The following is a 16,143-nucleotide window of genomic DNA, read 5'->3' as shown; positions in this document are numbered from 1 at the left end:
AAACGAGACTCTGTCTCAAGAAAAAAAAAAAAGTTAATTGGAATCCAAAGGGTAATATTTTCAGCAGTACTATCTCTGGGGATTCTCTGAACTGCGGAGGAGGAAACTGCCTCAGTAGAAGGATATCCCAGATGCTGCTTGGGGCCATAAGTAGTTGTTAACCTGCAACTTTTTTTTTTTTTTTTTTTTTTTTGAGACGAAGTCTCGCTCTGTCACCCAGGCTGCAGTGCAGTGGCACAATCTCAACTCACTTCAAGCTCTGACTCCTGGGTTCACGCCATTCTCCTGCTTCAGCCTCGTCCTCAGCCTCCTGAGTAGCTGGGACTACAGGTGCCTGCCACCACGCCCAGCTAATTTTTTGTATTTTTAATAGAGAAGGGGTTTCACCGTATTAACCAGGATGGTCTTGATCTCCAGACCTCATGATCCGCCCGCCTCGGCCTCCCAAAGTGCTGGGATTACAAGCGTGAGCTACCGTGCCCGGCCTTTTTTTTTTTTTTTTTTTTTAATTTGAGACAGTCTTGCCCTGTCACCCAAGCTGGAGTGCAGTGGCATGATCTCAGCTCACTGCAGCCTCCATCTCCCAGGTTCAAGTGATTCTCCTGCCTCAGCCTCCCTAGTACTGGGACTACAGGTGTGTGTCACTGTTTTTAGTAGAGATGGGGTTTCCCCATGTCGGTCAGGCTGGTCTTGATCTCCAGACCTCGTGATCCGCCTGCCTCGGCCTCCCAAAGTACTGGGATTACAAGCATGAGCCACTGTGCCCGGCCCCCCACTTTTTTTTTTTTTTTGAGACAGAGTCTCATTCTGTCGCTCAGGCTGAAGTGCAGTGGTGCGATCTTGGCTCACTGCAACCTCTCCCTCCTGCGCTCAAATGCCCCTCCCACCTCAGCCTCCCAAGTAGCTGAGACAACAGGCATGTGCCACCATGCCCAGCTAATTTTTGTATTTTTTGTAGAGATGGGGTTTTGCCATGTTGCCCAAGCTGGTTTTGAACTCCTGGGCTCAAGCAATCTGCTCACCTCAGCCTCCCAAAGTACTAGGATTACAGGCGTGAGCCACGGTGCCCAGCCAACCTGCAACGTTTTGACAACATAATCCTGCTTAATTCTAATTTAGTATGACTTCCTTTTTTTTTTTTTTTTTTAAGTTGGTGAATTCAACATTGAATTTAATTCTGCATTGGCAGGCGGATGACTAAAGTCATTCGAAGAAGGATTTACCCTACCTTTGGCTCATCATGTATGAGACTGGATCACGTACATAGAAGAACCCATTTTTTCAGGCTAACAGAAATTGTTAATGATCATCTTGCTTTTCAAATGGCAAAGCTGACTACTTTGTCACTAGGTTGTAGTAATATTTGTATAACATGGCAGAAAGTGAACTCACTTTCCTGGGAATGCCTGAATTTGCCAACTCAACCTCTTTTTCTCCTCACCCCTCAGATCTCAGTGCTTAGTGAATGTTAGTGAGGGGCTGTAGGCAAGAAGTTGATTAGTAAGAAAGAAGCTGTTGTCAGCAGTCACTTTTTTAGAATATATTGTACTAGGTGTAATGCCTTGGGTTAAATGCTGCCTTGCACACAGGAATTTATAATCTGTGAGAAGATAAAAATAGACAAATGCTGATTAGAAACACTGTCTTGGGTAGCATCATAAAAGGATGATTCATTAGGAAATCAGGAAGTCTATAATGCAATTTTGATCATTTAGGTTGTATTTTTACGAATTTTTTTTTTGGATTTCTAGTAATTTTGTCGCAATTCCACTTCTTCTGAGATCATCACTGATGAATATTATTTAGAATTATGGGGCCAAGCTTAGTGGCTCATGCCTGTAATCTCAACACTTGGAAAGGCTAAGGCAGGAGGATCACTTGAGGACAAGAGTTCAAGCCTGGACAACATAGTGAGACCCTGTCTCTACAAAAAATAAAAATAAAAATAAAAATATATTAGCTGAGTGTGGTGGCGTGTGCCTATAGTCCCAGCTTTTCGAGAGGGTGAGGCAGGATGATCACTTGAGCCTAGGGTGACAGAACAAAACCTTACCTCTTAAAACAAACAAACAAAAATGGAAGGAAGAAAAATATGGAACACTTCATAGCCCATTAGAGCAAGGTTTCTTGTGTGTTTTGGTCATAGTGGCATCCCCAGTGCCTGAAACAATGCCTGGCACACTGTAGGTATTCAATGAGCATGGAGTGAGTGAATGAATGGTACACTTATGCCATGGCACTCTTTCTGGAGAATTGCAGGTGCCAGTCTGTCTTGTTAGATCAGTGCAGATTACATTGCCCATGAGGTGATGAGGATGCTCTTTCCATCAGTTTGATTGCCAAAGTTAATGCTGTGTGTGTTTTGTGGTTCTCAGTCGTTGCCAGGGAACCGAGGAAGTGAAAGGAAGGGGTTGAAAGCAGCCTCATTGCTCTTCCCTGGGCGGCTGTGCCTTGATGTCCAGCCTCGTCTGTCTGGCAATTTGACCTGGTTGTGAGAGTGGCAAAAAGGCCTGGGATAGACTGACCGTATCTTGAGAATATATATGTGCTAAAGAATGGCTTCCCAGTCCCTAAACCCTGGCAGCAGCAGGAGCCACTTCTTTTACACATCAGCCACCTTTTCCTCTAGCAGTGAGGCTGTGATCCATTCTTTTTGTGAGTCTCGAGGAAATGGCTCAGCCAGTTTGGCACATTCATTTTCTTGTCAGGAAAGTCAATGTGACCTTGACCGTCAGTGGGGACCTGCAGTAAACACGTTGTGTGTCTGGCTGGATTCTAATGATCAAACAGTACTTTTGGCACCTCACTGTGCTGTATGTGTCATGTGCTGCTAATTTATTGTCCTAGGTTGGGGGTTATAGATAGTAATTTGCAAGAATCATTTCTGACTTTCATGGATGATGCCCAGCACAGTGCCACTACCATGGAGGCCTTGGATAAGTATCATGAAAGAAAATTGTTGCAGAAAATGAAAGAAAAGATGAAATATACTTGCTTTGAGTCCTGGACAGTGTAATTAATTTGTAGCCGAGGAAGTTAGTGAAAAGTAATTTTTTTTAATCCCAGCACTTTAGGAGGCTGAAGTGGGCAGATCACTTGAGTCCAGGAGTTCAAGACCAGCCTGGGCAACATGGCGAAACCCCATCTCTACACAAAAAAACAAAAATGAGCTGCGCATGGTGGCATGTGCCTGTAGTACCAGCTAGGGAGGATCGCTTGAGCCCGGAAGGCAGAGGTTGCAGTGAGCCAAGATCATCACGCCACTGTACTCCAGCCTGCGTAACAGAGTGAGACCCTATCTCAAAAAAAAAAAAAAAAAAAAGTAACTTTGGATTTATAAAGCTCCTCTGAAGATTGTTCTCCTTGAGTCATTTCTGGAAATCCAAACCCAAACATAGACCTTTTGTACTGTGCGAGTGTTGTGTTTGGTAGAGGATTCAGGCCCAGGGAGAACTGCTGTGACCTGCTGTTTCAGGGAGGGTAGCCAAAAGGGATTTGGCTTACACCACCGACTAGGGAAAGTCAGAGCAGGACACCATCCCCAGGGCCCTTGCTTGTGCAAAGCTTGCGTTAGAGAACTCTTTTCTCCCTGAACTGAACTTAGTGAAGAAAACACGACAAACCTAAGGCGGTGAACTTTTCCGAACCAAGAGTTGGTTTAAATATAGATGATCTGCCTTTCTGGCAGCTTGGAGGCTGCGGTGGGACTTGTTGTACCTTTTATAAGACAAGTGAGGAAAGATGTTGGCACCTGTACTTGTGTAGTTTGTTTATGAAATATAAACTCTCCGGTGGAAGCGAGGACTTGAAAGGGCAGCGTCCAAGGTAGCGTGTCCTACCTTAGCTGGGGAAAAGGTGCTTCTCCAAGCCGCCACTGTGAATTGCCTCATTCCCTAGAGAAAGTTGGGACAGCCAGGCTTCCTGTCCTATTATGTATTGAGAACTACTCTGGCAGGGGTGGGGGTGGAAAAGTTTCTGTGAAACTGACAGACACTGGACTGGATTTTCTTTCCCAGGGAGGAGAAACAATACTTTAAGAGCTACAAAGTCAGTCCTTATTCAGAGCAGTGTTCCTCTTTTCAATGTTAGAGACTTGATTTATGTACCCCCGAGCCTACTTAGAGCCAAGGGGATGCAGCAGCCTGCTCCCATCTGCAACCCCCACCATCCTCCCACAGTGGGCTCTGGCTCTAGGTGGGTCCAGGGCTGGGCATTGCGGGTCTGCAGCACATCCTCCTCAGTATTCCAGCGCAGCTGTCTGAAGTTTTTTCTGCTGCGCCTGAACTGATGTCATTTCCCACTTGGCAGACAGCTTCGGCTTTGCTGCGTCTGAGATATGTCACGAGAAGGTGGGGGTGGGCCAGAACCAGGCGGGGGGAGTAGCGAGGAGAGCAGGAGACAGTGTGCCTGCTCGGTCCCAGGACTCTGTTTACTTTGCTTTGCTAAGGAAGGCTGGTGAACCAGGACCACCGCGCACACAGGCCCATCAGGGGCAATGCTCATTCCAAGACCTTAACTTTTAAGAGCCCTTTGTTCCAACGTTAGTGTGGACGATGCTCTTGCAGGATGCCTTTCCTTTTGGGTCTTAGACAGGTAATTGGTTCCGCATGGATCGGGTTTGGAAGGGAAGAAGGGGTGGGAGCTTGTTTATTGTACTACTGCTTTGGGTGGAGGGAATATTTTAGCAAATGCCTCTCGGTTAGACCAGGCCAGCTCCCACACAGAACTTTCCAGTCTCCCTTCTTGTTTGCTAGCTGCTCCTTACTTTCAGAGCCACCGTGTTCTTAACCCTCTACGTCCCCGAGGTTTCTCTAGGGCTGTCCAGTTCTGATTTTCCATCAGATACTGTAAAACTGCTTTGGAAACTTCACGGAGAAACAGCTGAAGAGTGGGGCTGGGGAAGGGGAGAGGCAGAGTGCGATTCTTGCTGCAAACCCCTTTTATTCCTTCTCCATTTTGATTTGGCTAGTTAGTGGAGATTTCCTCACAGTCCTCTGGTTCTGAAGGGACTCTGCGCTGGGGGTGGGTCGAGGGCTCCGTTCTTCTTCTAAAGGAAAGGCTTTCTTCCTTTCAAGCATGTGCCTGGGGCTGTGCGGCTGAGGGACGTCCAGGACACCTCAGGGGAAGGGGTGTGGAATTGACCCCATTTTGGCCTTACCGACCGATTTTTCAAACAAACCCCTGTGGCAGAGACTTGATTGCTCGGTGAGCCGCCCTTTGAAGTGGGGGCACTGCATTCATTCCAGCCGGTAAAGCAGTGTGGAATGAGAGAACAGTAGCAAGCCACCAACTGCTGTCTGCTGAGAACACAGCTGTTGCCAACTATTTGTTCCAGGGCTTCTGAGAGTCGGACACCCCCACCCCCTCTTCGTCTGAGAGGCATGTCTGTATCGGAATGTGTAACTGTAACCAGCAGCTGCTGGCTGTAAGGGGTGGGGAGGGAGCACACACCCTCTGCTGCCCGTTCCTGGGTGAGGAAAAGCCACAGATGAGCTCATAGCAGAAGCCCTAGAGGGGAGCTGCTAGGGTCCACTGGTTGCCCTCACTCTGAGAAAAGTGCTACATGGGCAACTCTCCTTTGAGTTGCCTACAGTTCTGTTCAAAGGAAGCTCCTCTGAAAAGCCCCAAACCTTCCATTACAGCTCTTGTTATCTTCAGAGTGTTGCGTTAACACAGCTGATGGGCAGAGTGGTGACCGCTCTGAACATCCCCTCTGGCCCCACAAGAAAGGCTGTCCTTTTTTTTTTTTTTTTTTTTTTTTGAGGTGGAGTCTCACCCTGTTCACTCTGTTGCCCAGGCTGGAGTGTAGTGGCATTAGCTCACTGTAACTTCTGTCTCCTGGGTTCAAGCGATTCTCCTGCCTCAGCCTCCTGAGTGGCTGGGATTACAGGCATGTGCCACTATGCCCAGCTAAGTTTTGTATTTTTAGTAGAGACAGGGTTTCGCCATGTTGGCCTGACTGGTCTCGAACTCCTGACCTCAGGTGATCCAGCCGCCTAGGCCTCCTGAAGTGCTAGGATTACAGGCATGAGCCACTGTGCCTGGCCAGAAAGGCTGTCCTTTTAACCTATGGGCAGAGTGAGCCCTGGAGAGGATTTCGAGCAGTGTTGGAAATAGGATGAAGCTGGACGAAACGTCTCATGCTGTGTCAGCAGGCTGAGAGGGCGAAAACTGCCTAACAGAGTAGAAAGAGTGGGCTGGGAGCTGGAAAGACCTGCATTCATATCCCAGCTTCCCTGGGGTCTTGGGCAGGCCCTTAACTGCTCTGAACCTCATCTGTGAGGTTGCACGGGGATTCCACGAAAGAATGTATGTGAAACGTTTGCACCTTGGCTGGTAGAGAGTAGACATAACTCTTATTTTGATCTACTAATTCCCAAAGGATGCACCACTGCAGGGGTGCAGGAAATGAGAAGCGAAGGGACTGATACCTTGACAGGAGCCAGTTGTGCTGGGTGGGAGCCCATAGTGAGGGGAGTGAGCTCTTGCATCTGTAGTCAGTGACTGCCATTGTGCAGTGACGTACAGCTGGGAGGCCACCTCTTACTCTACCAAGATCCTGTTAATCTTATATACTGAGGTGGCAAGAGGGCGAGGGCTTGCGTCCAGTTACTTGGACATGTAGTGAGAGAATGAAGCAGTGGGTAGCATTTGATTAAACTCTTCAAAGAGAGTGAAGGGTTGGGATGGTGGTTGTGGGGAGCATCTGAGAGGATCAACAGCAGGTGAACCTTTAGCTCTTGTGTCTGAACAGTTGCCTGGTGGCAGGCAGAATTTAGAAGACCTCTGAAGGCCTTTCCTGCCCTGGGCTTCTGTGACTCAAACCTTGCCTGTGCAATCTTGGAGTAGTTACATATATTGTATATTTCTAGTATTTTGTGTCAGACAGTGTAACTATGTTCTTTATTGGAGCCATGTAGAAACCAGCCTTCTAAAGATCACTTGGTGATAATTCTAAGAAAAAATGACACATAATGCACGCACACACACACACAGAAAATTAATCTTTATCATACATATGTATGTACTTTGATTTATTTTTTCCCCTTAATCCATATGATTATTTTTCCCCATAATCCTGTGTCTTATGTGGTAGGATTATTCTGTTTGTACAGAGGTGCATGCTGAGGCTTAGAGAAGTTAAGCCATTTGCCCAGCATTGCTCAGTTGTCTAGAGAAAGGGTAATTGAAGATTTTTGTTGCTGTTTTTTAACTTGAGTCTTTCCCAAATCCTGGGTTTTTCTCACTACCTAGACTGTGCGGCTTGATGTCTGAGAATAGAGTATGATTAATGCATTGTTCTCCTTGGGGCATGTTTCTTTCTAGCCTGCCTAGGTAGGAGATAAGATGCTGCTTACCCCTTAATCCCAGCTATTCAGGAGGCTGAGGCAGGAGAATCGCTTAAACCTGGAAGGTGGAGGTTGCAGTGAGCTGAGAGGCCCCGCCATTGCACTCCAGCCTGGGTGGCAAGAGCGAGAATCCGTCTCAAAAAAAAAAAAAAATCATTCTTGTTGAGTCTCGTTCTTGTCTCCCAGGCTGGAGTGCAGTGGCACGATCTCGGTTCACTGCAACCTCCACCTCCCCGATTCAAGCCATTCTCCTGCCTCAGCCTCCCAGGTAGCTGGGACTACAGGCATGTGTCACCACGCCTGGCTAATTTTTTTGGTATTTTTAGTAGAGATGGGGTTTCACCATGCCTGGCCAGGTTGGTCTCAAACTCCTGACCTCAAGTGGTCCGCTTGCCTCAGCCTCCCAAAATGCTGGGATAATAGACGTAAGCCACCAAGCCTGGCCAAAAAAAAATGTAGATTCTTTATGTCTGGGCCAGGGCCCTGGAATATGCATTTCTGTGAAGTTCCCCAGGTGTTTCTGACCCAGGTTGTTTCTGGTCACACTTTGAGAAACTGTCCTCCAGAGTTGGGCGGCATGGAAGTAATTACAAGCCAGTGTGCTGAGACGACAACAGAGGAACGCCCAGGGACTGGGAGAGCACAGCGTGGGGGCACGTACCTGAATCAGGCTAGGGGAGGCTTTCCTGAGAAGCTGATATCTGATCTGACTCTTGAAGGATGAGTAGGAGAGTTTACCAGATATATGAGTTGGGGAAAGAGCATTCCGGACAGATCAGGTTGGGAGAGTTGTTTTTGTTTTCTCCTGCAGATGACAAGGGAAACTGTCATTCATCTGTTGAGTCTTGGCATTGAATTTGCCTGAGGCAAGATAAGGACCTTAGTTCACCAGGTATGGATGTCTTTTATGGATACCAAGAGGGAGGAAGACCTCAGGGCCCTTCTCTCTAATAATGAGCATGGCATGATTTCAGTGTCTGTAAAGGGCAGATAAACTGTAGGATGTATTAGTCCTTTCATGCAAGGGACAGTCAGACAGGTCACAGAAGCTACAGTGTTGACCAAAAAAATGCTCTTTTTGTGCTTAGATGAGCCAAAGCTCAGAGGAAGATAGTCACCTGCTGAACTTTTTGGGTATGGCACTATATACCAAATTTTAGATATAACACACAATTGGGCATGCTATCCCTTTATTTATTTATTTATTTATTTATTTATTTATTTATTTATTTATTTATTTTGAGATGGAGTCTCGCTCTGTCGCCCAGGCTGGAGTGCAGTGGCGCGATCTTGGCTCACTGCAAGCTCCGCCTCCCGGGTTCACGCCATTCTTCTGCCTCAGCCTCCTGAGTAGCTGGGACTACAGGCACCCGCCACCACTCCCGGCTGATTATTTTTGTATTTTTGGTAGAGACGGGGTTTCACCGTGTTAGCCAGGATAGTCTCGATCTCCTGACCTCGTGATCTGCCTGCCTCGGCCTCCCAAAGTGCTGGGATTACAGGCATGAGCCACCATGCCCGGCTGCTATCCCTTTATTGTCTGACAAGATGAGAAAATAGGTTTTCTGATTAAGAGAAGTTCCATTATGTGTACCTAACAAAGGGATTACTAATTTTCGGAGAACAGTATTGCAACAGAATGTTCTTAGTCATGATTTGAATGACTTCTATTTCATGTTTATCCAGAAGGTATTGATTGGGTAAGGCCGATGCGTTTCTTAGGAGCAACACTCAACAGCTGAAAAGTACTGTGCACCTGTTCTACCCAAAGCATATTGTGGATACAGAGAGATATAAACTCCATCCCTGCCCTCAAGGGATTTACAGTCAGGTAGGGAAAGTAGAATAAGTGCACAGGTAATGAGGACATTCTGCAGGTGGTGGCAAATGACATAAGAAAAGAATAGAATGCCGCAGTTCAGAGGTGTGAAGAGGCAACCCTTCTGGAGGTGGCCTTTCCCACAGTCCAGTCCAGTAGTATCAGTTGTTGCATTGTAGGTACTAGGTGTGTGGAAAGACCAGTGGGTGGTAAGTTCTAGTTGACGGAATGCAGGCTAGATCCATTAAGACACTAATTTTACATCTTGCATCTTGGAGTATTGCCTTTCTCAGTAGGAAAGACCCATTGTTTTCCCAGTTGTCCACACCAATGACATGGGATGGTCCCTGATACTGGGAATGAATAATATCCATCAAAACCCTCTTAGGGTCCCTTGCCCCGGGTTGGAATTTGTCATGGAAAGAGCACAGGGGGCAACTCCTGGCCCAAGGGGCTGTGTGTGTTTTTGAAAGGGTGAGCTGGTCCCTGGGCTGATGCTGAATGTGACAAGGCAACTAGATTGTTGCATGGTACTTACTCCCTGGGCATAGGAAGTGGCTTTAGAGTCTCACAAGGAGAGCACTGGAAAGGCTGTGTGATAGCCAGCTAAAGCTGCAGGGTGGGAGCCATGACTGCAGAGAGGGAAGGAGGGGAATTGCTGGCTTCCAATTTAACCCCTCAACTGCTGAATGTTAGCCAGCATTGACTTGGGGTATTTATTATTTCACCACAGTGGCCACCCATGAGGGAGGAGGTCTTATCTCCTTTTTGCTGTAAGGAAACTGAAACCCAGGGAGAAGTTATCTGTTCCAGAACCCAGGGCTAATGTGTGGCAGGAGGGGCCTGGAGTGCAGGTCTTCTTGGTGTCTGTCTGCCCCTGCCCGTTGTTCTGGCTTGGTACCCATATTCACAGTCTGCTGCAGGCCTCCTCCTCCCTGCCTGTTCTGTGCACAGCAGAGGACTGAATGTTGACTACCAGTTGCTGTTCCCCTCGGGCACCATCTCTTTCTACCAGGTTGAGGACAAATTAAGCAAGATCTCGCTTGGAAGGGAACTAGTTGTATGTAGCAGCAAACAGCAAGGTGACACTTGTTTGTGCTACCAAAAGTTGAAGCCAGAATCCTTATCTAAACTGATTTGTAAAAGTCTTGTGACAACTCCACAGAACACCTCATTTCCGTACTGTCACCAAAGGTGAGAAAGGTGGTGCTTCCGCAAGCCCTTTCAGGTTAATTTTTTTTGTGTGGTTAGGGGGAGGGATGGAGTCTGGCTCTCACTCTGTCACCCAGACAGGAGTGCAGTGGTGCGATCTTGGCTCACTGCAACCTCTGCCTCCCGGGTTCAAGGAATTCTCGTGCCTCAGCCTCCCAAGTAGCTGGTAGCACCTGCCACCACACTCGGCTAATTTTTGTATTTTTGGGAAAGATGGAGTTTTACCATGTTGGCCAGGTTGGTCTCGAACTCCTGACTTCAGGTGATGCACCTGCCATGGCCTCCCAAAGTGCTGGGATTACAGATGTGAGCAACTGTGCCTGGCCTCAGGTTAATTTTTGAACCCTCAACCATTTCTGTTGAAAGAAGCTGCTTTTTATTTTTTTTTAAGGAATGTGGCTTGTTTTTCATTACATCTCTGTTATCAGAGCAAAGAGAAAGCAGTGTACTGGACAGTAACTTAGTGGAAAAGAGGCTGTGGCTGCTGATTTTGAAACATTATCCAGGATGGAGCCAAAGAAAACAGTCACTTCCTCCAGTGACAGCCCATGAGTTTGACCCGCCCCCTCCCACCCCTTTTCCTTGAAGAGGTAAATTTTAGTCCAGGAAAACAGAATACGTTGGGGCTATTTAAAAAAATGCTTTGAAATTCCTTCTTCTGCCCTAATTCCTTAGCACCAGTAAGATACTAGTTTCTTACCTCTTCTTTCCTAGGGCTTCTTGACTCTTATTTCTTGCTAATTTGCAGCAACAGTGGGTTGAAAGAGCCCTGAGAATGGTAACAGAGGGGCACAGATACAGGGGCCTGAGCCATATCTGTGCCCCCCTGTAACCATTGTTTCTCTGGGCAGGGCTCATCTGAACTTGAACCCCAGACCTCACAAGAGGCTTCTATTGCTGGTTGCTGGAAATGGTGATAAAATCCTGCGAGGGGAGGGGCAGTGCAGAGAAGGAGACTTGGCTTTGGGTATGGCTGGAGTGTGACACACTGACTTCTTTTCCTGAAAGTGGCTCAGGGTTTGCCGGGACTGTGTTGCACATAAGACTTTGGTTTCCTTGGGCATTGCATCAAGGAGGCCAGAGTATTATTTATTATTGCTTGGTTTTCTTGCTTAACACACAAGACTTAAGGATCTCCCAACTGTGACGCATGGTCTCGATGTGGTTTCAAATACCGTCCAATTGATCTTGTGGTTTCCATCGAGGGTTTGAAATCCCTTGTTACCCACCAGGCAGGCAGTGGTGTGAATACCTGTGATTTCCCACCTCTCTGGGTGTGGTTCTGGAGTGCCGTAGGGAGGTTAGGACAGGCTGGGGCGGACCGCCAGCACAAATAGAACCTAGTCATTCCTGCGTCTCTCTGTAAGGTTCCAGATTCATGAGCCAGGCTCAGCTTGTGCTGGGTTACTGTAAACCAGGATGAGAGTGCCACGGCTAGAGAGCCACGGTTCAGTCTTGCACTGGTCATGTGAAAATCACACACCCACAGCCTTGCCTTAGGCTTTGGAGGACCCCTTGATGCTGCTGCTTGTACCGTGTAGCTAAGAGGCATGAGGGACGACTAGCTCCTATGGTTACTTGACTCAGCGGTCACCAGGTTCAGGACTTTGTGAAGGCTTTTTGGCCAGGATAGGTATGCTTGTGAGACTGACATCAGCCCTGCTCACGGGGAATTTAGAACGGGGTGGTGGCAGGGAGTCTGTGAAGCAGTCAGGGAACAAGACTGGCTAAAACACAGTTCTGCACAAAATATTGTGGGCAGTTTGGCTAAAACAGGGGTTCTAAACTAGGGACAGTTTTGCCCTTCCCCCATAGAGGACATTTGGCAGTGTTTGGACATTGTTAGCTGTCACAGTGAGGGGAGTGGGAAGTTGCTACTGGCATACCTAGTTAACAGAGGCCAGGGATGTTGCTAAACATCCTACAATGTACAGTTCAGTCTTGTACAACAAATAATTACCTGATTCCAAATGTCAGTAGAGCTAAGGTGGAGAAACCTTGGGGTAGAAATCACAGACTCATAGTAGTCCATTTTGCTTGGGAAGCAGGAGTCACAGGGCTGAGGGAAGAAGTACCATATTGTTTTAATAAAGGGGAAATGGGTAGACCTTTCCTGCTGCTTTCTAAGCAATGTGTGTTCATTATCTGCCCAGAAATTTAGAATTTTGACATTGGTTGTCCCACTAATCACCAGGTACTCTGTCTTATCAATGACAGGTACAGAGTCATTTTTTGTGGGCCAGTAGATATGACCAAGCCCATCTGAAATATGGATATGACCAAGCCCATGTGAAAAGTCGGATGGAACTGACGTTTCATCTCTTACTCAAATAACCTGGATTACCACCCCCGAGGAGGACAGGATCTCAGTAGTACCCAAATGACTTTATACATACAACTTAAAGAACAATTAGGCATAGTTATTTTAGTAGTAGCCCATATTTGAAGCCAGGTACCTATTGCTGTGGGTATAAGAAATTAGCTGGATATGGTGCTGTGCACCTAAGGTCCCAGCTACTTGGGAGGCTGAGGCGGAATGTTTATTGTAATCTATCATTAGTAACATACTGACGTCCACCCGGTCCCCGTTTTCTAAATCACCGAAGTCTATTTTAATCTTCAAGTCCAAGCTCTTAGAGTTCTAAAAGTTCTTGTTTTTTTAAAGTTTTTCTGTCTTTTGGAGACACAGCCTCTGGATTCTGAAGATCCTTTTATCCTGTGCCTGTTTGCAGTGAGACCCTTGTAAATGTGACTCCTTGTCAGAGTTAGAAGTAAACAGTTCCCTTGAGCAGTGCTGAACTTTTTGCTGGCAATACATCTCTGGTGCTGGTCCCAAGACAGACAACCACACAAGGCAAGTCCCATTACGATCTTTGCTCCCAGCAGGGTCTGCTGCAGTGAGGTGGAACTGCTGAGGGAAAAAAAAAAGGGTGTTAAATTTAGAATTATGCTTATAATGAGGAATGAGATGTGGCATATGCCTTTCTCAAATGAAACTGGCAAATCTCTTCTCAAGCACATCAGCAACAAATTAACTTGTACCTTCAATATTTCAGATCCTTTTGAAAACTATACTTCTTTCTTCTTTCGAGGCAAGGAAGTGGATATTCTATTTGACTAAGAGCTATTTTCAAGATACAGTAAAGACTGTTGAGCTGGAGCCCAGTTACGGAAAGTATAAGGAATCAAAATCAGAAGATCAGGGTTTTGACAGTCCCGATTCTGTCATATTCAATCTTAGGTCTAAGTGTCATTCATTTCTTTATAAGATAGGGGGGCAGTAGCACCTCTTCAGAGACCCTTGCAGTTCTTTTTTTTTTTTTTTTTTTTTTCTTTTGAGACAGAGTCTCACTGTGTCACCCAGGCTGGAGCACAGTGGCATGATCATAACTTACTGCAGCCTCCACTTCCCAGGCTCAAGTGATCATCCCACCTCAGCCTCCCCAGTAGCTGGGACCTTAAGTGCATGGCCCACACTCAGCTAATTTCTTATATTTTGAAGAGACAATCTTGCCATGTTGCCTAGGCTGGTCTGGCAACTCCTGGGCTCAAGCAGTCCTCCTACCTCTACCTCCCAAAGTGCTGGGATTACAGGCATGAGCCACTGCACCTAGCCCCATGCATTTCTTTTGTTTGTTTGTTTTTTTGTTTGTTTGAGACAGAGTCTTGCTCTGTCGCCCAAGCTGTAGTGCAGTGGCACGATCTCAGCTCACTATAACCTCCACCTCCCGGGTTCAAGCAATTCTTCTGCCTCAGCCTCCTGAGTAGCTGGGATTACAGGTGCCCGCCACCACCTGGCTAATTTTTATATTTTCAGTAGAGACAGGGTTTCACAATGTTGGTCAGGCTGGTTTCGAACTCCTGACCTTGTGATCCGCCTGCCTCAGCCTCCGAAAGTGCTGGGATTACAGGCGTGAGCCACCACACCTGGCCCCCTTGCAGTTCTCTAAGTTTTTCAGGGGAACTGTTTACTTCTACCTTGGACAAAGGGTCACATTAAAAAGGGTCTCACTGCAGAGTGTCTTGCAGGCAACTGGCTGGCAGGCTCAAATGAGAGGCTGACTTTTAAAAGATATTTGAAGGGCTCAAGAGGGTAGGGTGCGGTGGCTCACACGTGTAATCCCAGCACTTTGGGGGGCCAAGGTGGGTAGATCACCTGTGGTCAGGAGTTTGAGATCAGCCTGGCCAACATGGCGAAACCCTGCCTCTACCAAAAACACAAAAATTAGCTGGGCATGGTGGCATGCGCCTGTAGTCTCAGCTACTCAGGAGGCTGAGGCATGATAATTGCTTGAACCCAAGAGGTGGAGGTTGCAGTGAGCTGAGACCACACTACTGTACTCCAGTCTACGGTGGGAGTCAGAGTGAGACTGTCTCAAAAAAAAAAAAGTTCGAGAGCTCTATGTAAATGTATATTAATTTTTTTTTTTTTTTTTTTTTTTGAGACAGAGTCTCGCTCTGTCGCCCAGGCTGGAGTGCAGTGGCCAGATCTCAGCTCACTGCAAGCTCCACCTCCCGGGTTCACGCCATTCTGCTGCCTCAGCCTCCCGAGTAGCTGGGACTACAGGCGCCCACCACCTTGCCTGGCTAGTTTTTTGTATTTTTTAGTAGAGATGGGGTTTCACCGTGTTAGCCAGGATGGTCTCGATCTCCTGACCTCGTGATCCACCCGTCTCAGCCTCCCAAAGTGCTGGGATTACAGGCTTGAGCCACCGCGCCCGGCCTGTGTATTTTAATTATATACACGTATTTACATGTTTGTGCATCTTCCCTGCTTGAAATGATTACCCTGAGGCTTTGCCACATTACAGATCATTAAATAAAGAACACATTCTATTGATTAGATTGTACTTATGAAGGAACAAGATGAACTTGAATATTTCAGGAAGCTTTGTAGCAACAAGAATTGAAATAAACTTTAAAAAGTTTGTTAGGTTTGTTAGGTTTTTTAAACCTAACAGCTTAGTTATTACAAAGTACCCTCCAAGGCAAATTTCATATCTTATCTGTCATTTTTGTGCCTGTCAGCATCTAGCATGAAAGTTTAGGGTAACCCTAAGCATTAAATTCCTTCCACTAAATTTTGGGTTTTAGGTCCTGGACATTTTTCCCAGCTGTATGATCACTCTGAACCTGTTTCCTATAAAAAGGTAATGTAGGTAAAAACACCTAGGTCAGTGGTTGATATACACAGTCACTGGGCAGAACTGGTTGTCTTCCCCATGCTGTTGTGGTAGGAGATTTTTCTAGATTATCCACAGGTGTTCCCATCATGCGGTGGAGAAGGGCCCCTCTTCTTTATCCAGGTTCCTATTTGACATGTATTTAATTAAGATGCTGCTTGAGCCATAGTGTAGAGAATTCAGATGTCTGCTGCTTGTATTTAGGTGTCTTTAGCCTGCCTTAACTTCAAGGTTACTATTAAACTTTAGAGCAGGAAGTGACAGGTGCCCGCAGGGGCCAGCCAGTGGCGTGACTGAGTCAAGCAAATGGGATTATTGGGCAGTAGGGATGGGGCAGGGGATGGGACTGTGTAGACTGGAGAAGCTGGAGCCCACATACATCTCTGCCCAGCCTCTTACGGCCCTTTGTGAATGTGGTCCTTGATTTTTCTAAAGAAACTGGAAATCCGGATTTTTGTGTGAATTTCTCTCATTTTAAAATGTTGACCGTCAGTTCCACTTTTTGTTTTTTTTTCTGAGACATGGTCTCACTCTGTTGCCCAGGCTGGAGTGCAGTTAACAGCTCACTGCAACCTTGAAT

At 46.7% G+C, this 16,143-nt stretch overlaps 1 protein-coding gene across 2 annotated transcripts in view; it reads left to right on the top strand.

The window, feature by feature from the left end:
- Positions 1 to 16,143, top strand: part of LOC105478335 (WW domain binding protein 1 like) — a 79,319-nt gene that overhangs the window by 29,037 nt on the left and 34,139 nt on the right. Inside the window, exon 1 of one of the 2 annotated variants that reach the window (XM_011735495.3) lies at positions 526 to 4,593. The exons of the other annotated variant lie outside the window; for it this stretch is intronic. Within the exon in view, the coding sequence (XP_011733797.1) occupies positions 4,567 to 4,593 (27 nt within the window). The 5' untranslated portion in view covers positions 526 to 4,566. Of the gene's footprint in view, positions 1 to 525; positions 4,594 to 16,143 lie in introns of those variants that run through there. 2 annotated transcript variants of the gene reach the window in all.

The sequence above is a fragment of the Macaca nemestrina genome, chromosome 9 (genome assembly GCF_043159975.1).
Source record: "Macaca nemestrina isolate mMacNem1 chromosome 9, mMacNem.hap1, whole genome shotgun sequence".
Classification (NCBI taxonomy): Eukaryota; Metazoa; Chordata; class Mammalia; order Primates; family Cercopithecidae; genus Macaca; species Macaca nemestrina.
This window is presented reverse-complemented; position numbering and strand designations above follow the sequence as displayed.